The sequence below is a fragment of the Dryobates pubescens genome, chromosome Z (assembly GCF_014839835.1).
Source record: "Dryobates pubescens isolate bDryPub1 chromosome Z, bDryPub1.pri, whole genome shotgun sequence".
NCBI classification, from domain to species: domain Eukaryota; kingdom Metazoa; phylum Chordata; class Aves; order Piciformes; family Picidae; genus Dryobates; species Dryobates pubescens.
The window spans coordinates 122,835,639-122,860,936 of record NC_071657.1 but is presented as its reverse complement, the minus strand read 5'-3'; the positions used below and the strand labels follow the sequence as shown (position 1 = coordinate 122,860,936).

Here is a 25,298-nt window from a genome sequence, read left to right as displayed (position 1 = left end):
ACTTTGGTGCTGTGGGCCTCCTAACCCTTGACATTTGCATTCTTCAGGTGGTCTGAGCTTTGGAGGCGGCATTTCGGTTTGCTGAAATGGATCATGTTATGCATGATCTGACATGTAGCCCTAATGACCAATGCAGATGGATGCCTGCTGAAGGTCTCTTCTAATGCCACCAGGGCTTGAAGCAAGCCAGTGTTATGGGTGTTTTGTTTCTATTTTTCAGTCAGCCAAATAATGGGAAGGAAAAATGAGGGAGTTGTTTTTGAAAGTGTTTAGTATCCATTAAATTGGGTTATATAGAGTGAAACTAAATTGGCTTTATAAAATGAAGTATGTTAGCTGCTAAGTTATTAGTGTGCTGTATTTATTTAGCATCCTTCAAACAGGGAAAAAGTAAGACACTAAACAAAACAAAACAAAAAACCCTGCCAAAACAATTAGAGTGAAAAAAATCTGGTAATTAACTATTATTTTTCACAAAACTAGTCTAATTACGAATCAGTCATGGTAAAATGAAAGGTCAATAACTACAGATGCATAATTTCTCTCTGATAGATTGCTGTTTGAAAATAGGTTTATGACAATTATGTGATTAATTTCCTTTTATTAAACAGCATTATGAGACTTCATGTTGCATTAATCAGTTTATTACTGTTACTTTTTCTTTTCAGTTGCAAATTAATCCTGGATAACATCAGGGCAGAATAGAAGCTCAGGTAGACTGAAGATCCCTTCTTCTAGTATTGCTTGTATTTCAGAGAAGACCATGAATCTGAATCAAAATCAGAGCCTCAGTATGCTGAAACTGGCAGCATCATCTTAACAAAACAAAACAGAACAAAACACACAAATAAACCCAAACTGACTAAAAAAAACCAAAACACCAAAGTGTTTTTAAAGTCCACGGAAATGAGGGACAGATCCAGTGAAATTCTTACATTTCTAAGATGAGTCATTTGAGGTGTATAAGTACAGAAGATAAACTGTGATGCAGAAGTGCTTTCCCAACTTGCCACCTAGCTCTCAAAAGTGCTCTGACTTCTTATCTTGAAATTCTCCAGGCATGAACAGGTGTTCTCCTGGACAAACATAGAATTTCCCCAGTCTTGGAAAAGCTGAGCAGCCTGGGAATCCAGGAACCATGCATTGATTTGCACAATTTTTTGTAGCATCGTTACAGTAGATATTTCCAAGTATATTCAGTGTTCACTTAATTATGCACTTTAGGGTTGGGCACAATGCAATATTCAGTGACAACCACCACTTTCTGGGGAAACAACTGAAGATGAGTTTTATCTGTCCTTCTGTCTAGTAGCCTGGTGGTAGGAATACCTTGGATGGTAATAGAATGTCCAAGGCTATTGCTTTCTTTTTGAGCATAATTTAGTTTCAAACATTTGGGTCTCTTGCAGGTTTGTATTCTACTACTAGACAAGGCTGCAGGGCACCCTGAAGTTTAGCTGCTGAAATTGCGCATATTGCACATCAGAGCTGTCTGCAGCTGCTAATCTAGATGCAGAAGACAGACAAAGTATTTACATACTTTGATGTTGGGTTAATTGAATGAAATCCTTCTTAGTGACCATATAGATTTCCTAGGTAATATATTCCTTGAGGTAGGTGCCAACAGCCTTAGCTATCTGGTGCTTCGTTTCTACTTCTGTAGGAAAACACTCTAATAATAATTGCACAGTCTGTGGCTTCTAGGTGATATCAAGCTGGGTATTTGACTTGGATTTTAGTTACATACAGGATTTCCTTGATTTCCTGGGCTCCCCAGTGTGGCACATTTGTCCTTTGACGCCTATAGAAACTGGGAGTTTACTGCGGAAAATGGTAGTATGCTTTTCCTGCTCTGCTCTCCTGGAGAGACTGCTGTTGGAAAAGAGTTAGATCATCTTATATTCAAGATACTTTGAATAGTGCTAAATGCCTTAGTACTCCATTTGGAAAGATTATAAGCTGTCGTGGTGACTGGCTGTGATACACATTAGAAGACTTTCTGAGAAAGTACAGTCAGTGAGAGACAAAGGTTTAGCAGTACTGCCTGAGTGCTATTAGAGAGTGTTTTCTTTCTGTCACCATTTTTTGAGGACTATTCAGCTATGGGTACTATGGGTAATTCTGGGCTCCTTGTTCATAGCCCAGCCTGTGGCAGGGTGTAGACAGGCAAAGGGTTTCTCCTGAAGTGTTTTTTATAATAAATGTATCTGTGCATTTGTTTGGTTAACTTGTTATTCAGCCAGTGCAGTGCAGTCTTTGGCCTTAAATCTAGTTTTAGTATGTTGATATGTTTCAATTGCATAGTGCTACCAGCATGTTTGACATATTCACCCATTTGGAAACTTCTTTTATATCCAGAAACTTATTTTTACCTTCAGCAGGAATGTTAGCCTAGGAAGTCATTTGAAGAAGTAAAACAGGAATTTAGAGTTAGAAAAAGGAAAGAATCTGGTTGTCTTCTGGCAAGTTTTTTTCATTCTGGTTATCTGCAAAGTATACACCTCTTGTCAGTATAAATAGGGAGTGCCTGTATAAACATTCTTGTTTCGCCTGTTCCACATAATAGTTTCTTGTATCATATTTCTTTTGACCTCGCTATCTGAAACCAATTACAGGAGATCCATTTGGGCTGCATCTATTTTCATAAGAAGCCCAGGCAGCAGTGTTTTTCTCAGAGATGAATATCAACATCAAATATGCTTCTGAGTGCTTTGTTATTTATGTTTCAGAGAGATTTCGTAGCCTTCAGCTCTCAAGAATGTGTCACGCTGTGCTGTTTATACATTGACGATATTAATGGGCGTAGATGTCATTTTTCATTTTAATGTCTCAAATGCAACAGGCTGATATGTTAAACATTCCTGTTTTTAAGGGAAAGCTAAGAGTGACGTCTGTTTCCTAAAAATACACACATTTACTTTTTTTAAAACCAAAGTAAGAAGTTTAACATCTTTTAGTGGCAGCCTTCATTTTGTTAAAATGATAAAACTTGGAAAAGTATTTTAAGGCATTCTTGCAATAAATACAAAGGTTTGGGATGCAAAATTCAAGCAAGTTGTCATAGAATGCCAACAAATTGCAAAATCTACCACAATTTATCAGCTTTAATAGGTTGGGTTATATGCAATTAATGTCTTTTTTTTTTTTTTTTTTTTTGTTCTCCTTACATTTTAGCTGTGCCAAAGCTGCACAGCAAATATTAATAAGTAGTGTTCCAAACAAATATTTTACTAGAAGACACAGTGAGTTCTGGAAACCATATGCCAAATTTCTTGCTTATACGGACATTACTTAAAGCATTATAATTACTTTCATTTGCATTATTAAAATAATTTCTAATCCTCAGTTCTTTTTTAATACTTTTGTCTACATTGACTTCTTTTGGTATAGTTTTACTAATTTAGATAATTAGGCAAAAGTGCCTGCTAGATTTGAAACAAATGTTATTGGAAACTAGATACAACTTTGGCTGACTTAGAATCCATGCTTGCTGCTAAGTTGAAGTAGGACTCAACATAATTTTGTTCTGCCATCTTCATAAACATCTGTTAGTTTGCCTCCATTGAACTGTTTTTATATCAAGAGTTATTATCAAATTAGTTCACAGAAATTTATAAATAATACATGGGATGAGTGTTTACTTGAAATGTACGTGTTAAACTGAATTGTGGAAGACGCTTTTAAGTTGTCAGTTTGTTTTGCAAAGATGTAAGAGCAGCAAATGAGTTGGTAGAATGGGATGTTTTATATTCTCACAATCTTCGTTTATGAATAATGTCAGTAATAATCCCTTGAAATTAACATTGTGTTTCTGGGAAGTTGTTTACTGAGTACAAAATCTAAAGCAGTACACTGGAAGGAAAAAGTAACATGACAACTGCTATAAGAACAAAGGCTGGCAGTGATTTCTCCTTATGCGCTTTAAATCATCTCTGATCTCTTGAAATTGTTTTCTGGTCGTCTTCTGTCTCCTGTGTTTACAGTAATCTAAACTGCCACAATAAGATAACTGAAGTATTCATGTAGTCATCATTTATAAGACATTCTGTATTAAAAGATAAGCCTTTACTCCTTTAAAAATATCCCAACCAGCACATATGAATCAAAATAGTTTAAGTAGCAGAGCCTTTTATGCAAACATATCCTGTTGTGCTACCTTGCTTTTTCATAAAGTGTGACTCTTTTTGTAGTTAGCAGTTGGAAGTCATGCTTTCTTTGGCTGATTTCACGGGCGTATGGTGGCCACAATTTGAAATTATATTGTCTAGCTTAAATCTAAGATGCAACGTACTATAATTCACTAACTTTCAAGTACTGTAGATGTACAGCTTTACCAGATGCCTGCTTGCTTGTTTTATTGTGTTGATGTGAGATAGCTTTGCCACTACGGAAGATTAGGACACTAAAACTACTTGCCAAATGTTCCAGTTATTTGCAAGTATACATCAGGATTATATTGTTACAATATCTTTCCAGATGAAGGCCATGTGATACATTTTCTGTGACAACCACAAACACAAAATAATTATCTTTATGTTTTTTTCATGTTTTCAGTAACTCTAGCTCTCTTCTCTGGTTCTTGTAGCAGTATTACGTGGAATGGTGAGGTTGGTTTTCCTATAGTCTCCCACGCATTCAGGAATGCAATAGTTCTCTTTCTTCCATTCAGGTTTTGCATTTGGAGAGCTCTACAGTTTGGGAAGGATTATAAATTCACCTTAAATCTTCTGTCCATGCATTTAATCCATGTTTTGTGCTTAAACCACTGCAAGATTTTGGGAACAAATCCTGATACCCCTGAAATCAAAAAATGTATTTATCTCTGATCTCAGACAGAGCAAAATTGTCCTTTAGGGTCTGCTGAAGAAGTGTGAGCTCAGAAGAGATTATGCTATTCACATAGGAAACAGGGCATCCACTGCTTCCTTGGTAACAAAATATTTCAAGTGCACTTTGAAATATGTTAACTTTTATTTATTTTTGGCAGAGAGCAGCTAGTTCTGTGCAACTCGTTGCTTAGGTTCAGAGGAATGCGGTCTTTGTAAAGCTGACCTGTAATTACTTGAGAATTTGATGAAACAATACAGGGATTGTTGTGGGAATGTCTCCAAATGTTAAAAGTCTGCTCTGCAAACTTTGTACCAGAGCTTTCTATGGGGAGACAAATCAATGTTGTTAGGAGATGGTGCTAGTGCATTCAGTTTGTTTACTTTGGTTTTCTATGTCTGCCTGCCTTCTCAGAAAACTTGCTTGGAGCCAGACTGTAGCAGCCCTCTCTCTGTCTTTTCATAATTGATCAGGGGATGACTGCCTTCCCTGAGGGTTAAGACGTGGCAACTTTTTCTGTTTGCTGAGCATCTCAATGCAGTAGTTCAAACATTGTTCACACCAGCTGGCAGTGTAATGCCATATGCACATCTTGTCAAAGCAACTGTTGTCATGGATACTAGAAACTATCTTAAAAACCACCTCATTTGAGTCTAATCAAAATTGTACCTTTCTTTATCAGTTGAGAATCCTTACTATTTTGGAGAACATTGATCAAATGGCATTCGTTAGATCATGTTCCATCTACAGAATGTTTTAATAACAGATAATAGCGTGATGCATTTTAGAGCTGTAACTGCTCCTGTATTGAACAGATTTTTTAAGGGGAAAAAAACCAACAAAGAGTAATTACTGTGGAAATGGTTTGAATTGTGATTTTATTTTTTTAAATTTCTTAATAAATACCACCTTATAACACTTGTTATTTTAAAAATAATTGTATGGGGGAAAATAATTTAAGTTAGCCTTCTTTGGGTAAGTGGAATGTTTGTTTCCATTTCATACGTTTAACTCTAGTTTGTTGAGTTGGAATGACAACATAAAATAAATGAAAACATTTTCTATTTTGACTGGGATACTGTCATTCCTGAGCCTGATCTGGTTGGTTGAGTAGTAATTTCTTTGTTCTCTGATTTTTCTAAGAATGCAAATGAAAACTTCTCATTTTTGTTTGGCATTTTTTTGTCAAAGGAGAGGTTTCTCCTTGAATTGTAAGTACAAAAAGTGTTTTTAATCTTCAGTGAATATCCTTATTAATTCACTTTCATGATAATCTGATGTTGATTTGTCAAATTTAATTACAGCTTCCGGTAACACTTGAAGTCTACTTGCTTTTGCTTCAAAATTGTAATATGAAAATGCAAATTAAATGATAATTTGCAAGGGAGTGGGCATTTTAGTTGAACACTCAAAGACAAGTTCCTTGTGGAAATGAGGCTATTGATGCAGTTTATGATTTTTCCTCTTCAAGCACTTCAAACAAATTAACTTTATTTCCTGCAGGATTTCATGTACATCCATAAATTCTAGTGAAGTCCTGTATATCTGCTTTCAGATTATAATTTTGTTTAATATTTTAAGTAAGGAACAAACTAAAGTCTGAAACCTGACAAATGCAGATCAAATAGGAGATTATATTTGTTCACTTGGACTTCTACCTAGCATCAGCAATGAATAACTCATCTCTTTCTAGGAACTGGTGGAAATTATTTACCTTTTTTTTTTTTTTCACTTTTAGGCACTCCAGGCAGCAAGGCAGCTGCTTTTACAGCAACAGACAAGCGGACTGAAATCTCCTAAGGGCAGTGATAAACAGAGACCACTGCAGGTTAGTAAAGTACCCCTGCTTTTGGGGCCTTACTGTAAGACAAGAGCGCTGTGCTTGCTCACGTGTGGCGTATGTGTGTAGATGGCTATGTATGTGCACGTTTACATACAGCAGATTAGAGGCTTGCATGATGCTGACTTATCATTCACAGAGAAAATTCACTTTAAGTTACATAATCCTTTTGTGGCCATAGGTGCTTGAGAGGTCTAAGATTATGTCTGGGTTCAGTAGCTATGGTATGAATTTTTTTTTTATAGGCATGTTGCCTATATATGGATTAAATTGTAAAAATGACTGTGTTAAGACTAAGAGTTAAAAACTATCCAGAAAAAACAAACCTCATTGGTACTACATCTAAGTGGCAGAGAAGTGTTCAGAAATTACCAACACAACTGCATGAAAATGTGAAAGAGCTGCTTCTGCCATTTCAGAAAAACATCTCTCAGAGTTTCACACTGGGATGCTGCTGGGATTCAGATTGTGTTTGGGTGAATAGTTCTGGTTTTGAATAATTATTTTAAATGCATTATTGGTAAAGCTATATATATGGAACTTTATTCTTGGAAAGTGGTGTCTTGTTTTGGGATGTTTTTAGGTTTTAGTTCACTATTCTAATTCAAAGTTCCATATGAAGTTGTATTCTGCTGACAACCCTGATTCTGCCATTGTATATAGACCAAATACAAGCATTTAACTGCTGAATTACAGTCTGTTGGAGACAAAAGATATGCATGAGAGATAGTCTTATTCAGTTCAGGAAATAAAAAAGTATAGCTACTACCATTCTTTTCCTCACAGGTATTTTTCTGGGTGAGTCTTCCCCCATTTTCTGACAGATTACGGTGGTTTTATTTCATTTGCAGTTTTTGTCATGCATAATGGAGAACCCAAGGCACCAGAATTTATTTTTTCCTCCACCAGTGAAATGTTGTGAAATGTGATCACTTGGGCAATTTTTGTGTGTAATTCACATTGTCTCCTTTTCTTTTTGAAACTTCATGGAGCGATGTTGGACATCCACAATACTTCTCTTGAAATATAGTTTTAAAGTTGTATTTCTGTGCTCAGAATCAAACAGAAACATATAAAAATTACTAAAGAAAATGGATAAAATAGAGAAAACATGTCAAGTTGGCACCCCGCCATGCTGTAGTTGTAGTCCAGCTCAGAGATACAGGAATCCTGTCACCATCTCAACTTTCTACTCCTCACTCTTGACTTTGTGTTTTATGGAATATCATCTAGGCTGAAAACATGCAAGAGCAGTAGTCACAAAGGCAGCAGCTTATGAATGACAAGTTCTTTTCAAGTTTTTAGCAATGGAATTGATATCTTGAAGGGTTGAATTGGGGAGATGATTGATTTAATGAACAGTGTGAAAGTAGTTTGTTTTGCCAGCTGCTCATTCTGAAAGATTTGATATACATATATATGGGCTGTACTAGGGAGTGTGTAAGGTCCGTCTAGCTCCATATTCTTTCTCTAAACTGACCAGCACCAGGTAATAAGGACATATTTCTCAAAGGTAAAGAAAGTGATATTTTTCTGGTATGTTTCCCAGTGACATTAACTTCCTTTAACCCTCCAACTTGTAGACTGGAGCAGGTCAGGAGCTACTGACTTCTCTCTTCACATTCTCTACCCATTCATAAACCTACTTTTCAAGGCTGAAGAGGTGTGAGCACACACTATTTGTGGTAGGCATCCGTGGAAGAAGAGAAGCCCCTGTTTGCACACAATCATACACATAACCCAGAGGATGAGGAGAGGAGAGAGAGTCTTCTGCTGGTGTGATGCCTTTCAAATGCCATGAATGGTTTGCCTTAGATATGTCCTGCATTACATGTTTGCCAGGAAGTGTCAGTGCCTCTTGATTCACATTTGTGAGACAGGATGAAGAAAATAAAGCAAATAATTTTCTTTTCAAAATTATTACATGCTCCCTAAAGCCAAGATTATTGCTTATATTTCCAACTTCTCCCATGATCAGTATGTGCATAATGCCTCTTATTAGGCATGGACACTTCATTTAGTTCATTTGTAAGTGGGAGGAAAATGGAATTTACTCCCAGACTTTAGTTTATTTATCAAATACTGTGTAAATGCAGGTATGAGCACAAACTCCATTTAAATTTTCTTCTTTAGTGAAAAGGATGTATAAAGGTTTTGAAAATGGGTCCTTGGAGCTTTTCTATTTCTGTCGTTTACTGTTACTACAGAGCTGTTCATTATGTAGTGGAAATTCACATTCTGAGTATCGTGATGCCTGTTTGACCAAATACTGTAATATGGGTCATAAAATTGCATAGTATTATTATTTTATTTTGCCAAGTTTAGTAGTGACTTTAGCCAAAATCTCCTAGCAGTAGGAATTGCTAGATGTGTGTAAGCAATTTGAGGTTTATAAGAGAAAAATACTTCTACTTGTGCTTGTGGTTAAGGAAACAGACCTCTCTCAATATTTTAAAATACTTTAATATGAGTTTATTTCTAATTCCCTCCAATTTCAGAGCAATTTACTAATTTCTGGCAACTGGAGATATGTTAGAACTGATTTATAAATCTAGTAAAATCCTAATAAAACTTTTAAAGCTAGCATGCACAGCTGCAGGCGAGTTCAGGTATTAGGTAAGCCTCTTGCATGTGGTCCCTGTTTTGATGTAAACTAGTCTATTGTTCCATACACCAAAGAAGGAAAGACCTGTATTAGTTTTTAGTGGCCAACTTTTAGTATTTGATGGATATTTGGGGGAAAGCAATGTATAGTGTTTTTATATATGTTCTCCCTGTTATTCCATAATGAGTCAAGTATTTTAGTATTTTAGTGACTTACAGCACCTACTAGCTAATCAACAAGTTGAAAAGTTATTGAAGAAACCTTCAAATTTGTGTCTTCAACATTGCAAAAACAGGGTGTTGGGTAAGTCATCATGTTCTGCTGTGCTTTACAGAGGGGATAGGTTTAGAGAACCACTGGGTTCCTAGAAGAATTTGAGTGTCTGTTGTATCCTTCTCATGAAAAACCTTTTTAAATTTACTGTGAGCTACATGATTTGTTGTAAAAGAGGCATGTTGTGTTGGAAAATATTTTTGGTTTAGTTCTTAATGCAAAAGTTACCTTTATATAGTAGTTATCCCATGTTTTCAGGGGTATTAGGTTTATATTTAGATTGTGAGTTAATAGAATATCTGCAAAAATTGCAGGTTTAGATAGACGCCTGTCTTGATCTACTATTACTTTCTGATTTACATTTTTCTAGGTTTCAGACTGCAGATGGCATAACCATTAGCATGTCTTATGCAAAATAGAAGGAGAAAAACATCCCATCTGACAAGCTTGAGTACCAATTGTAGTAGTGATTTTACTTTCATATATAGATATCCGAATAAATGTATTTGAAACATGTTTATATATGCCATTCATTTTACTGGTGCACCAATTGAATGGATCCAATTGGTACATACATTGATTAATGGCATATTGCAGAATAGTTAAGGAGGGTCTGTGCTGAGAGTTGAGGATAATGTTGACCTGCATATGATGAGATAATAGCATTTACTTTCATACTATGCATCTAGGAAAACATACTGCAGTAGTAAGGTTAAGATTTCTGTAGTACTGATTTTTGTTTCAGAACATACTTTTTTTCTGGAGAAGCTGTGATTCTGTTAATCCATAGTGAGGTGAGCTGATTACTTTCATGGATTTCAGACCCTACCATCACACTTCCACAGTAAGCATGACAGGGAAAATGTCACTTTGCCTCTAAGAACTTGTAGATCATTCTCCTGTGACAGAAAGTCACAGGAGTGAAAGGAGTGTCCTTATGGCCACTGAAAAACCTTGTGTCGTCTAGCCTGAGCTTTATTCCTGTTACACTTAAATCATTATTGTTGTCTGCATAGACCAGTGATTTGAACAGCTAGTTGTAATTTTGTTTGCTCTGAGAGGTGTGAAGAGCCTAGCTATTTATATTCCCTGTAATATCTCTCAAGAAGTGGTTTATGTTCATAAAGTCAGACCTTGAACTTTATCTCGATTAGAATAAAGATATAATTATCTTCAATCCCAGAAGTTAATATACCTGCAATGAACTGGTTAGTTGCTTTTCCCTTCATGTCAGATTTGTTGTATTAACATTTGTACTAATATGTGCTGTATGAGGATGGCATGTCAGAAAATCATGACTCCTGGAATCAAAGGGTTAAGCTCAGTGTGTACCAAGCCTGTTGTATAAATATCATGCTGTATGGACTGTTGAGTTGTTAAGGTAAGCATTGTTTATTTAGCATGAGTACTTCACTGAAGTGTAATGATTTGTTAAAATATGGGAAAAGTAAGTATACTTTTAAGTTTAATTACTTAATATTTATTGCATTAGTGCATAGTAGCAGAAGAGACACTTTCTTTAAAGACATGCAAAATGCAAAAATTTAGCATGAAAATATATTCATAGTCCCTTTTAAACTGCTCTCCTTGCTTTACTCTCTCCTAGTTTGGTCATCTCCCTTTGGATCTTCACATGGATCTGAATTTAAAATTCATTGCACATAATAAATAAGCAAATATATCATTAATATTGTAACTTTTAGTTACTTTTTAAAACATACATAAGGAGCTGATGAGAGATAAGAAACTGAGAATGTGGGGGAAAAGAAGAAAAAGCAACTGCTTTCAAATGATATCATCTGACTTAAACACACACTGACTACAATGGTGCACGCGTAACGTCAGTAATGAAATTCCCAGTTTAGAAGTAAAAGCAGTATAAAAAAGAAAAATATGTTATGGATGCAACCTGGAGTTTTCTTCAGGTTACATTCTGCAAAAATAGAAACAAATCTAAGTGGTCTAAAAAATTGGGTGTTGCATATTCCTATTTATCTAATGTGAGCTGCTAAGCATAGGAGGTATGGGGATTTGCTAGAAAGCACTGATTCAGAAAGATGCAAATGCCTAATATCTAGTGAAAAAGGAAAGGAGTGATAAACAGGCTTTTTTCCTCTCAAGTATAATTCTAGAGGAAATGTGTGGCCTACATAGAAGCAGACATTGAGGCTTGGGGTAAATGAAATTTGGACGATAGCTGATAGAAAACCGCAAGTCCCATTTTCCCTTGTAAATCTGTTATGAGGAACATGCAGTTATCTTCCAACATGCAGAAATTTGCATCAGTGTGATACCCAGTCTAAAGATGAGGCTAACCCAAGAGATGGGGAAAAGGCAAGGAGTTACTTTTTAGGTAAGGTGTGATGGGAAAGAAAGAAGAAATAGCCACAACTTTAGTAGTGTAGAAAACTGGAGTTCAGTTTGGGGTAAAGGGATAAGTACAGCTATAAAGAAAAAAAAAAAAAAAAAGGATATCTTTCAAGAACAGTGTGTCCAGCAGGAGCAGGGAGGTCATTCTGCCACTGTACACTGCACTGGTTAGGCCACACCTTGAGTACTGTGTCCAGTTCTGGGCCCCTCCGTTCAAGAGGGATGTTGACTTGTTGGAATGTGCCCAGAGAAGGGCAACAAAGCTGGTGAGGGGTTTGGAGCACAAGCCCTGTGAGGAGAGGCTGGGGGAGCTGGGGTTGCTTAGCCTGGAGAGGAAGAGGCTCAGGGGAGACCTTATTGCTCTCTTCAACTACCTGAAGGGAGGTTGTAGACAGGCGGAGGCTGGTCTCTTCTCCCAGGCAACCAGCACCAGAACAAGAGGACACAGTCTCAAGCTGTCCCGGAGAGGTTTAGGCTGGAGGTAAGGAAGAAATTCTACACAGAGAGAGCGATTGCCCCTTGGAATGGGCTGCCTGGGGAGGTGGTGGAGTCATCATCATTGGAGATGTTTAGGAGGAGACTTGATAGGGTGCTTGATTGTATGATTTAGTTGATTAGGTGGTGTTGGATAATTGGTTGGACACGATGATCATGAAGGTCTCTTCCAACCTGGTCTGGTCTATTCTATTCTATTCTATTCTATTCTATTCTATTCTATTCTATTCTATTCTTTTCTTTTATTTTATTTTCTATTTACATTGAAAGCATCTGTATAACAAACTAATTGACAAGTCCATGTTTATATAGATACAAGTCTGCTTCAAGAGCTTATGACATGTCTTTGCCAATTTCTTTTTCTGTGTTTTGCATCATGTGGCATTTTGGTGTAAAATCTTTCAAGAAATTTGCTTTAAGTCACTTTATACTTTTGAAAACTTAAAGTATTAAAAAACATCTATTTTTGTTAAAAAACATCTATAAAGTGGCAATAGTTAGTATGGTCTCATTTCTTAATTTAAAATACCTATCAATCACCTTGAGGTATTACCACTTATTAATAAAGGAGATAATTGCCATATTCAGGTACCTACGATCTTTGTAACATGTAGAAAAATGTTTACTAGCAGCCTTCTAATGGAAATTTTTCCCTGATGGCTTCATCTGTATCTGAGAGGAAAAAAAGCACAAAACAAACAACAACTGATTGCTGGTGCAGAGATCACATCTTTATCCTGAAAATAATGTTGCAGTATTATAAAATATTTTGGAGGCAGAGCAAAGAAGTATTATGCAAGTGCTGTTTACAGGTATCGCATATGCAGTATACTAATTAGGAATACTATGTGATCAGGGCTTTCAGGAAGCATTTTAATATTAGACATATGTCTGTGCAGCAGTCTGACATGTCACTCCATTACTGTGATGGTCAGGGAATTGTCACATCACAATCATGTCTTTCCTTTCTCCCTTTATTTCCTGTTGATTGTGGTACTTCTAGAGAACTGGGAGGAGAGGGGAGAGCACACGCGTTCCAGCTCTTCTCTCAGATTCAGAAAGGCAAACCTCCAGAGAGAGTGTTCCCCTGTAAACCCTCGCGGTGCAGTCAGCATACATGTTCACAATTACACCTCTTCAGGCATGTGAGTAGTTCCTCTGCAATTCTGGGAGGTGTAGATTCCCTCAAGCCACTTCTCCAGGCTCTTGCAACAGGTTGAATCAGCCTGATTCTCTTACTAGCTGGCTCATTGCCCAGAAAAAGCTTGTGAAGAGCTGAGAGGGAATGTGTGAATGGTTCCCCACTCAGTGTGCAGCTCTATTAAAGGGTCTGCTCCCAGGCAGGGCCCTAATTATGCCAGTTTAGGATCACACCACTCAAGCAAGGCTCTCCTGATACTCTTGAATTTGAAAAACACATTAGTGTACATTGATTTAGAAATCAGCAAAGCAGGAAAAACAAGTGAACAAAATATTCTGTGAATGCTCTAAATGGGCGCAGATTTTTTTAAAACTGTGTCTAGTTAAATTACTATTAAGGAAAGTCTCTTTTTTTCCTGAAGGTTTTTCATTGCATCAGACATTACAGAAGTCAGGGAAATTTTCTACCAAGACCAAAGTTTTGGGACTAAATATTGAAGAATCTTCAGCCAATAGTAGCAAATGCAACTTTTCACATGAAAGTCCATATCCATTAGAGATGTTTCTTGAGCAGATTACTTCCCATACTTATTCTTTTTTTTGTTTCAGATTAATTCTACTTTGTGAATTAAATACTTGTATTGAAATTTTCTAGTAATTGGACATTATTTTGTAGTTAGTGTGCTAGTTGTCCAGCTGTTTTACCAAGGCAAGGGGACTTTTCTGAGATGGGTGAGTAGGCTAAACAGGAATCTGAATGTTTGCCAAGATCAATGAAGGTGTTAATTTTAGTTCACCTTCACTTCAGCTGTACATATGTAAAATTGTATTAAAAACTGTTAATGTTATCCAGGTGATCATGCATAAATATTACAGAGTAATACTGCATTAATAACAAAAACAAAACCAAAACCCAACAAAAAACATGTGAGCATGCATACTGCTGAAAAAGCAATTATACGGCGGAGCCTTTTTCGCTCAACGTCCTGTTGAGGACGGGTGTTGTCCAGCAGTTGTCACTTCAATGTTCTAGGTCTTTCTATGCCTTCTTATGCTTCTAATATAACTTCCTTAAAACAGACAGGTAAGGTTGTTGTGAAATAAAGTTAATGGTGAATAATTTACTAAACACTAATTCAGTGTTATACTACTTGATTTTGTGAAGCTCTGAAAAGCAATTGTGCAGCAATAATACTTTACAAAGGAAACTGTGTGGCATGCCAAGAACATCAATGTGCTTCAAGGATTTTCCCAAGAACCTGAAGTATAAATGAAGATGAGATTTTCCACTGTGTTCTCAGTAAATCAATTTATTTAAGAAATATACTTAAAAGTCAGATAAAAAAGACAGCTTACTGGGTATTGAGGATAACCAGTACAATAACCCAGCATGTTAGAAGGTACTAAAATCAACTTCGTGCCATTTCCAAATTGATGCATCTGTAATTTAGTATACAGATAGCTATGGGCTTGATGCTTAAGAATAATCAAATTACCAAATAAAAGAAAAAGATTTCCCACTAGAATATATGGTGTGAAGTCACTCACAGAAAAGTGTTTGTTTTTATTTTAAGAACGGTTTAGGATATCATGGGGGAAAAAAAACCACCTCATTTTGACAATGTAGTCTCTGAAGTGGAAATAATAATGCAAATTCATAGTTGAATGGCTATTGATGTTTGTATATATGAAATAAATCTCTTGATTAGAGAGTTTTGAACCCATACTCTGCATAAGGAACGCAAACTGCCTAACTGCAAGACTACCTTAACACCCAGGGGCATATATTTCACCCATGAGAAAGAAAATAGGACAATAGGGTTCACAAGAGAGCATGGCTGTTTTAAAAGGTAGATATCTTTTGAGACTGTAATTTAGAAAGTAAATTTTAATACATTTTAGAAAGTACACCAAAGGGCAAGGTGATGTATTTAAAAACTTAGAAAAATTCCTTCCTTAAGCTTATCTCCATCACTTAACATGATAAAAAGAAGCTCAGTGTATTGGTTGCTCTACGACTTTGAATAAACAGTGAAAGAGATGAGAAAAAAAAGAACATACAGTCCTAAATTAATTTTAAAAGGTATTTCTAAGAAAACTAGGGAACTACTGATGCCATTTTTAAAAGGTGTCTTTATGATCTCATCTGGAATAGTGGGGATAAGCAGTTGACCTAATTTCAGGTCCTTTTTAGTGTATTAGAAATGTGCTTTTTATAGGTTCTATTGAAAGATTCAGGGTTCTAGTACTGATGCCCTGAATTTATGTGATATGCAGGTGTCTCACCATTTTGACTATGACTGATAGCTTAGCTCATTTACTATATACCTACAGTGAGGCTGTATAAATTCTATATGCATTTTTTACGATATACAAGTCCAAGAAGTTTTCATTCAGACTGCACAGATGTTGAGATTGCTCTATGGAGTTTGATTCAAAAAGCAAACTGTAGGAAGGAAGGAACATATTTTTTACTCCTTAAGAACAGTTTTAAATATGTAGGTAAGTTAAACATGAAAGAGAGCTTCTGGGACACTGTTCTAGTAGAAGTAACATAAGACGAGCCACCTCCCCCACACACTGCCTACTTAAAACTTGGCCGGCTTGAATAGTGTGCTGGTTATTGAAATAGAATAGAATAGAATAGAATAGAATAGAATAGAATAGAATAGAATAGAATAGAATAGAATAGAATAGAATAGACCAGGTTGGAAGAGACCTTCAAGATCATCACATCCAACCTATCATCCAACCTACCACATTATCTACAGAACCAATTTAAAAGGATTTCAATGCCTTCTTCAAATTAAGGCATGTACATGAAATCACAGAATTGCAGAATGTTAGGGGTTGGGAGGGACCTTGAAAGATCATCTAGTCCAACCCCCATGCCAGAGCAGGACCACCTTTACCAGATCACAGAGGAACACATCTGGGCAGGTTTTGAATATCTCTAGAGAGAAATGATGTGACAGTTGATTATTTTTTCAAAAGTCAACTTTATTTTCTGTATATTTCTGATCCATTTCATGAATGGAAAACACTGAAAACTAGATAGTATTTGGCATTTTGCAAAACACTGATGACATGTTAAATTAATTATATTTTATCTATTTAAATTCACTTTCAGTATATGACCAGTTTGGATACATTAATATTCACTTGTTATATTACAACCAAAGATAGTGATTTCTGTGAGCATAGTTTTAAGTAGCTGGACACCTTCACATATTTTTATATAGTCTGGATTTTTTTAAAGCTATTAGATACAAAAATATATTGGCTTCATAAGTTATCCATTGTTGTAAATGTTCAGTATTATCAATAAGACAGACAAGTAATAAATTTGGGCATTTTTAATTGCAAGGCATTCATTCTATAACTAATTTGCTTTTCTCAGCAATAAATTCACTGAGATAAGAGTCAGAATTTATTATTTTTTTAAAAATCTTGTAAAAATACCCACTTTCATGTTGTAGAGTATTTATAGTTTAAAGGTGATTGTCTCATGGTGCCTGAAAATAAACTGAATTAGGCTAACAGCCCACTTATGAGGTCATTATTATTATAGCCATTTTAGGGCCTAGTGTAGAAAGTGAACTCCTAAGTTTCAGAGCCAAAATTAAGAGAGGCGGGTTCTTTTCCACATTGAGAAAAGTCATATTAATTTAGCATCTTGCAAAATAGTTTAGTCTAGGAAAATATTTGTTTTGGGTAGGGAGTACTTGTACAAAGTTCTTCGAGTCAGTATTTATCCATCATAATTTGACTGGGGTGGTGTAGTTTGTATTGTAATACTCCAGAAAGATCTCTAGAAACAAACAATTATAACTTTGTGTAGAATATTTGTAGTTGATAAACATAAGTTCTATGGTATCAGCTCCAATGGTTATAATTAATAAGTTCTTAAAATGCACCCAGAGATAATACCCCATCCATAGCTGTTAAGACTGATTTCCTAACCCTCTTGGGTTTTGGTAACGTTGTCGAGATAAACTCAAATAGTAAAACCTGCCAATTACATGTAGTCCTTGAACTGTCAATATAAAATATTTATTGTATTTTGGCTTTTACTATGTATGGAATCACTTAGCCTTTTTTCTTTTTTTTTTTTTTTTTTTATTGATAGCAGAACTGGATCCCTTCTTGTAGTTAAGGTAGCATCAAGTGTATTGGAGACATTGATGCACTGCATTTACACAGAAATTATTTCTCAATTAAGCCTCTGTGAATGTCAGAGAGTGTAGGAGGAACTTATAAACAGAATCTTGTTTCATGGAAGAATCCTTGCTATTTAAGTGGGGTTTTTTTCCCTTTTGAAACTGTCAACAGGAATTATAAAAAGATTTTGAAAACCTTTGTTTTACCTGGCAGATCATTTTATATTTTCCTTGTTGTTTGTTTGTTTGTTTGTTTGTTTGTTTGTTTTTTCCTTGAGAATGCTATTAGCATAGCACTATTAGAATGGTGCCATGAAAATGGTACAAGAAGTGGCACTTGCTGTTTTAGTTCTGGAAGAATTAACATATCAACATTGTTAGTGTTATTATTAATTATTACTCTAAAATGTTATTTACATAAGAAGGGTATCCTTTATAGAATCATAATTAGTGTGCTTTCTCCCTTACAAAAAAAGCAATGAGGAACTGTTGGTTTTGACAAATACTGTTCTAGACTCTTGCCTTGAATAGCAGTCCATGATCAAAAATCTGTTACTTAGAAACTTTAAATATTTCAATTTAAAATGTAATCTTAGATTATGTCCCCAGTATTGATCTCATTATTAAGATGAAAGTTCTATATTTCACACTGTTAATATTTTATTGTTCCTACTATTGTAGATCTCTTTGTTAAAGGTTTGGGTCTTTGTGTATTAATAACTGTACAAAGTTTCAATGTGAATCAGATTTGCAGGGAGCATACATTGCATTCTGGCAACACTAACAGAGCAGAAGAAAAGAAAAAGAACTGCAGAGACACAGAGACATGCATCATTGACATACCCATTGAAGTGGGACTGAAACAGCAGGCAGCAAGTTTATACTCATACATCTTTGAGTGTATTTCATACCCAACTGTGTGAACACAAGGTATAGGTATACATTATTTACACTGTTCAGGGAATACCAAAATCCATTGGCTCAAGTTTTGAATAATATTGGGTAAAGGAGAAGGAGATATGATCCTTACAAATCCCAAGATATCTCTGCTCTTTTATCATCCCTCCAGCTCTTCTAGTCCATCTTTTGTGGTTTATGGCTGCAGAGTTGCCTTTTAGCTACAGTTACAAGTGCTAAGGGTTCACAGGATCTAATTCTTCCCTTGCAGTTCACGGAGAAAAAAAAATACCTGAAATTAAGCTAAAAGGATGATATATACACACACACGCACTTTCTTTTTTTTTTTCTTCCCCAAGCAATATGTAGCCAAATTTGGAAACAGATCTGGGCTGCAAAATGTTAAGGATGCTAAAAATTTAGATTGGCTCAGAAATCAAGGTAATAAAGTTTAAAAAAAAAGATCCATACAAAATGCAAATTCTCCATTTTCATAGTCTAAAGCCCAAACTGATGGGATGTGGAAAGTGGCCTGGGAGAGCATCTCTATGTCCACACACCACTGTGCTTGTTTATTCTTCTCTGGGCACTGAGTATTTTCCACTGTAGGCTAAATGATCATTTGGTCTAATTTAGTAAGCCATTCTTCTGTATTTTCAAGCAACATCTAGAAAAATACTTTCATACTGAAGACTTGCTTTTTGCCCATCCAAGTGAACTTGAATTTCCTCCAAAAGAAAGGTATGGGTCCACCAGCAAACTTTCAAATCATGTTCCATTGGACTCACACTTTTAGTCATGCTTTGAAGATTAAAACCTCTACAAATACCTGACGTTTCCTGGTCCAACCTCTTAATAAATACTTCTCTTTGTGACATAGCACTGAAATCAGGATAATGTAGTACGCATTTTCCTAGGCATAATTACTCTACATTGTAGTGGAAAGATTGCATTAATCTGATTAAGCTCAAGGGAAATATCTGGGTCCTCAAGTGGTTTCAAGCTACTTAGTCACTTTCTAGCACCACAAAGTAAAACAGATGTTGGATGTATTATGATCTGAAACTGATCCAAAAGGGATCTGAAAGGCACATTCCAAAAGAAACAGGATGTACCTGAGTTGCATTGGTGGCTCTTCAGTTAGTTTCTAGCTATGTTACTTTGACCATGCAGGCCGTGAAACCCAGGTCTTTAAATTCCTGCTCCTAGGTACAAGACTACAATGTCTCTCCCATTGTATAAGAAAGGATATTCCAAAATTCAGGTGTTCAATTCCCATACAAATAAGATACATTTGGTAAAAAGAAGAAGTGTAGCTGTCTTATGTAGAAATGATGGGAGCATTTGGGGGAAAACCCACAATTTTTAATGATAGTTCTGTATTCTTGGTGTATTCATCTATCATCTTCTCTTAAGTTGGTGAAAACAACTATGCTATATGGTGTTAAGGTTAGGTATAATGCTAATTTTAATTTTAATGTTGGCCATAGCCTAAATCATCTTATATAAAATGATACTATGCAAATAGGTCTAAATTATTGATTGTCCTGTTCTGGAATAAGATAAATCACAAAGTTGTAGAAAATTAAGTCAATATGAGCTAAAAGAACATGAGAAGAAGTAACAGAACACAGACCCAGTTTTGAGGGAATGTTTATTTAATTTTTAAAGTTTTACAAAACCAAATCACAGCAAAAATGTATTTAATTTCTCAAAACCAATGAGTTGCATTGAGTCATTATTAATGTAGGCTTAGGAAACCTTGACATTCTTTCTAACTACTACAATTTTAACTTTACAAGATGTATATATGGGTTGCAAAGTCTTTGTGATCATAGCTATCTACTGGAAAGGAAGATAGTTGTTCATACAGTTATGTATTCAGTTTTCCTGTAATTAGTTTTCTGTAATTAATTTTTATATCCATTCCAGTGATTTTTGTTCATGCTGTGTGCAAAATTTCATTCTCACCAATACTATAGCAGCTTTTCTTTAAATTTAAAGTAATTTTCATGACATTACAATAAATGTTTCATTTAGGAGTAACAGAAATTGAGTAGACATATTTAGTGTATGTATGTATCATGCTATGTCATTTGCTTTATATGTACTATGGTTTTTCAGTTAACATTAAAAGATTTTTGATATGTTGGACATATTATCCAGCTTCTGCCCACTATTGTGTTGGTAGAATTACTTTTAAATATATTTGATGAAATCTTAGGCTCTTACTCCTTATTTGTTCTTTAGCAGAATCAATGTTTTCTACATCAGGAGGTTTTTGTTCCCAAGCCAGGTACTATGTATATAACTGAATGTTTAGTTGTGTTACAGGGTATCTAGAGGTATAACTATTAGTTGAAATGTCTATCTGGTTGGATAAGAGTACAGCAAACAGTGGATGCTTGCACTTTTCTTCTGCTGTATCAGCACAGAGGGGTTGTGAGTCATTTGACTCAATTTTGTGGATGCTTCTTACTGTGCTTTATACTGTGCTCAGCAAAGGCGGATGCCATATCTCATCCAGTCAACCTATAAAATAATGTTAAAATACAGAATTTGTTTTATTTATTTTTAGTCTAGAGCGCTAAGGGAGGCTGGAGTTCACTAAAGCCTAGAGAGGCTAAATATTTGGTGCAAGAAATGAATAGGAAGACATTTCCCAGTCCAGAATCCTGCTAAATTACCTACTATGAAGTGCCAGACATCTGTTTAAAAATACAAGATTCCCAGGAGTTACTCAATGTGGCCTCTGCTTCAGATTGTAGAAGCTACTACAGGAAAACGATGTATTACAATGAAGTTAAAAATACCTGGTTTTAATAGAGAAAATTGTCACGGTCATTTGACTAATTATTTGCTCTTTTTAATTTCTGATGATAGCTTGCAGTGATCCTACATCATGCCCAGGCTGATGGTCATTTTTCTGTGCTGCAGTTCCCAATTTTGCTGATAGTTGGGATCCCCACTTGTTTGTACTGTTAGGCAAGAACTGGAACAGCAATGCCAGATCCAGTGGATGTGACAGCTTCAGGCTGATGCCATGCTTTTTGCTACATTGAAAGAATAATCAGAAAATAAAATATTACCCCTATTTTCTCTTTTGTATAAAAATATTTATACACCTTTTGGTAGCTGCCAGAGGAGCTGATATTCCATGTTACAAAGATACTGTGATGGGGCAATGATTCAGTGTCAGAATGGTTGTGGGGTTGTTCAAACCTGGCCCTCCAGTTTGTAACTGAACTTCATTTCAATGCAAAGCATTTAAAATGTAGCACAGTATTTGATCATGGGTCCCAGGCCAAAAGGATATCCAGTCCTAAATCTTTGTTCAGAAGTGCAGAAGACCCCCCCTCTGCTTTTAGTAACACCATCAGTTTAGGGGTTGTGGACGACACCTTAGACAGCACACAGGCTGTGTAGTGGATTTTTCTTGTGGAGGCTATGTGAAGAAGGGAGTTGGGTTCTGTGCTTGTGCCTCTGATCATTCACTGAATAAGACAGCAGTAGCATTAGTTTTACCATTTTGCACTTGACGTTGTCCTTTACCATCATCACTGTATCAGGCATGTCCAATGTACTTACCTATTTCCCACATGTGTTACTTTCCCTCATACCTCTTGGTTTGAAGGAGGTTAACAGAATGAGGCCTAATGACAGGCAGAAAGCATAGAGAGTCAGTGTATTAAATTACTTATTTCTTTTTTGTATAAAGGAGTGGCATACACATAGGAAGAATGTTTCATTAATGTGAACTGTCATTTTGAGTTAGCAGTCAACACAGAGTTTTCTAAATAGTGAAAAGCACTCAAATGGGAAATAAGTAAAAATATGTGGTGACCGTTCCCTATTATTTTGCATAAGAATTTAATTGGTAGATTTCTGTTGTACTACAAATATTTCTAACATACAGGTGCAGTGCAGTAAGATATAAAATGTTGAGTTTCTATGCATTGTTTATCTAGTTGTTGCTCATTGCTACAGTAACAGTAAAAAAAAAAAACCACCACCAAAAACTCCCACAACCAAAACCCAAACAAAACCATGTTAGCCTCTGTGTATTATCTCTGATGAATATAAATTACCCAATCCAAAAGCTTTTTTTTTCCCCATGGGTTCATGTAAATTTAAAACAAACATGCAAACAGAGCGAAACAAAAACTTGATGAGAAGGGTTAGTGTGTTTATGTGACTCAGTGGCATATTCAGATTATGTGATGTGATTTGTTCTGCAGCTGCTTCAAATTAAGAACAGGTGTAGAAGGCAGATTATGCAAATACTCATATTAATGTAATTGTCAAATTGGTGTGTTTATCATTGTGCCTTTAAAGAGTAGACTGTACTCTTATTTTACATGTAAATTAGCTTTATTCTTGAGAGGTACTATTGGGTAATGGGTTTATAAATGAGAAATTTCCAGCATATGGTGGAACATTTCTGAAATGTGACACTTTCTTCTGTAGTAATTTATTTTATATTTATTGTCTAAACATAATTTGCTTTGTCTTCTAGAAAAATATAGCTACAATGCAGTTTTAAAAGTTAGCTGGTAGGACTAATGAACACATATTTTTCATTTTTCTTTTTGTCTTCCTGTAACCCTGTAGTAGAGCAACTTTTGGTCTCCTTCCACCATTGACTGTATCTTTACAAGCCTTCACAGACTTTATGCCTCATTTGCTTTAAACCTTGAAGAAGTACTCATTGTAGGGAAAATGTGTTTCTTTTTTTTCTTTTTACTTACTAAAACATACTCTATTTAAAAAACATAAACTGTAATATCCAAGTTAAAGATATATTTTTGAAACATAATTTACCACATGTTGCTAGAATGCATAGATTTATTAATGATTGTCTGAGCCTTGTGATATTTTTAGATCAGAGGGAATTGGTATCAAAGGATGTCCAAAGCTAGAAAAAGTTGGGAAGTTTTTATTTTCTTTAATTCTAAGAGTTCTTTATTAATTTGGGCCTAATTGACAAAGGTTGGCCAGTATGAAAGATCACCAAACACTGTGATTCTGCTTTTGTGTCTTTGCTTGTTATATCTTTTGCATATGACCTTGATTAAGAATCTGCTGTTAATGGCCTGATTTAAATCTGTTCAAATACTAGGTATTATTTTTTTATACATACATACATACATATATATATGTGTGTGTATACACGTATACATATATGTGTGTATATATATGTATATATACATGTATATATGTATATGTATGTATACACAGGTTAATTTTTTATGTAAGCAGTCGATGAAGTAGGTTGAATATTTGAAACTGAGCTTTATGGACTGTGTGGAATACTTTGTGCTGAGAATCTGGGCCAAACAGTTGAGAAAATCCCTGCTCCACAGGAAGCACAGCTGAGAGCACTGGCTACCAACAGCTAGCTACAGGGAAGACAAGATTAGAGCAAAGCCTTTCTGCTTTGCTGCTTCCTATGGCCACAGGTGAGCTGTACTATTTATTTTTCAGAACAAAAAGACAATCCTGTTTTGCTTTTGGATGCATTCCAGGAAAAAAAAGTAAAAACACTGTAACAGTTCAGTATTACACCTTTTCTTTATCCTCAAAACTCAACTGGTAATGCCACAACCTACAGGTGAACAAGAGGTTTAAAGAAGACAGCTATTAATTCATTATTTTTCCCTAAATCATTGTTCAAGAAGGACCAGAAGGCAAACAATTTTTTTAGATGTAGCTTCATCCTTCAGCTAATTATTTAAGATTGTGTGCATTTCCATGGTGCTTATCTTAACTGGTGTTTGCTTTACAGCCTGTTAACTACCTATAAAATCTTTCATTCAGTCAGTTATTAGGACATTCTTAAAGGAATGAAAGCTATTTAAGAAAGAAAAGAATGGCAGGAACCTCATGATGTAACCTGAAGATGATAAAGCTTTTCTTTAGGGTTAGCCTGACCATATCACTTTACAGTACAACTATCAAGCAGATAAAATGACAATCTCTTTTTCTAATCAATTTGGATTATATGCATGATTTCAGTGGGATGTTATTGTTGGTTTAATTATCCTTGCATTTAGAAATCTTTTTACTTCCACTTGACTCCACTTTTCACTGGAGATGTTTACATGCAAAAATGTCAGTCAAGGCTATACGGTATAGGTACCTTCCAAAATAATTTAGAACTCACTGTAGTTATGCTTTCTATGTCAGAAATTAATCAGGTGCAACATGGGCATTGTTGCACAAAGAAGATGAATGTGTTAGAGTACTCTGTGATTCTGTCTCCTTTACCACAGTGCTTAAAAAGAGCAAGGAATCTTGCCCACTCTGTCTTGGCTCTGTTCAGTTTCTCACAGACTTCTATGGGAAATCTTTTCAGGTTAGGGGGAAAAATATCTTTAAAATGAGCATATAAAAGGAAAAGCAAAAAAAAATAAATAAAATAGCCTTCCATTCACACTTATCACTGATCACTTTTTGTACCATGTAATTGACACTTGCAGTTATTTCTTAATTTTTTTTTTTTTTAATTATTTGGGACTAGTAATTACTTTTACATTATTCTAAGTGTATGGCTCTTCTGACCACCAGCTTTGGAAAATAATTAAGGAATTTGAACAGTTGAGTTTTTAATAAGCCTTTTTGAGTTATTAATGGAATAAAGGAATATTTCTGCTCCAATCCCTTGGTCATTTTCCACAAGATGCTCCAGAGG

The 25,298-nt window shown here is 35.4% G+C and overlaps 1 protein-coding gene across 6 annotated transcripts in view; it reads left to right on the top strand.

Moving 5' to 3' along the window:
- FOXP2 (forkhead box P2) overlaps nt 1-25,298 on the top strand; it is a 421,646-nt gene that overhangs the window by 289,596 nt on the left and 106,752 nt on the right. For all 6 annotated transcript variants that reach the window (XM_054178909.1, XM_054178908.1, XM_054178907.1 and 3 more), the window contains one exon: nt 6,566-6,655. In XM_054178909.1, coding sequence (XP_054034884.1) covers nt 6,566-6,655 — 90 coding nt within the window. The remainder of the gene's footprint in view (nt 1-6,565; nt 6,656-25,298) is intronic.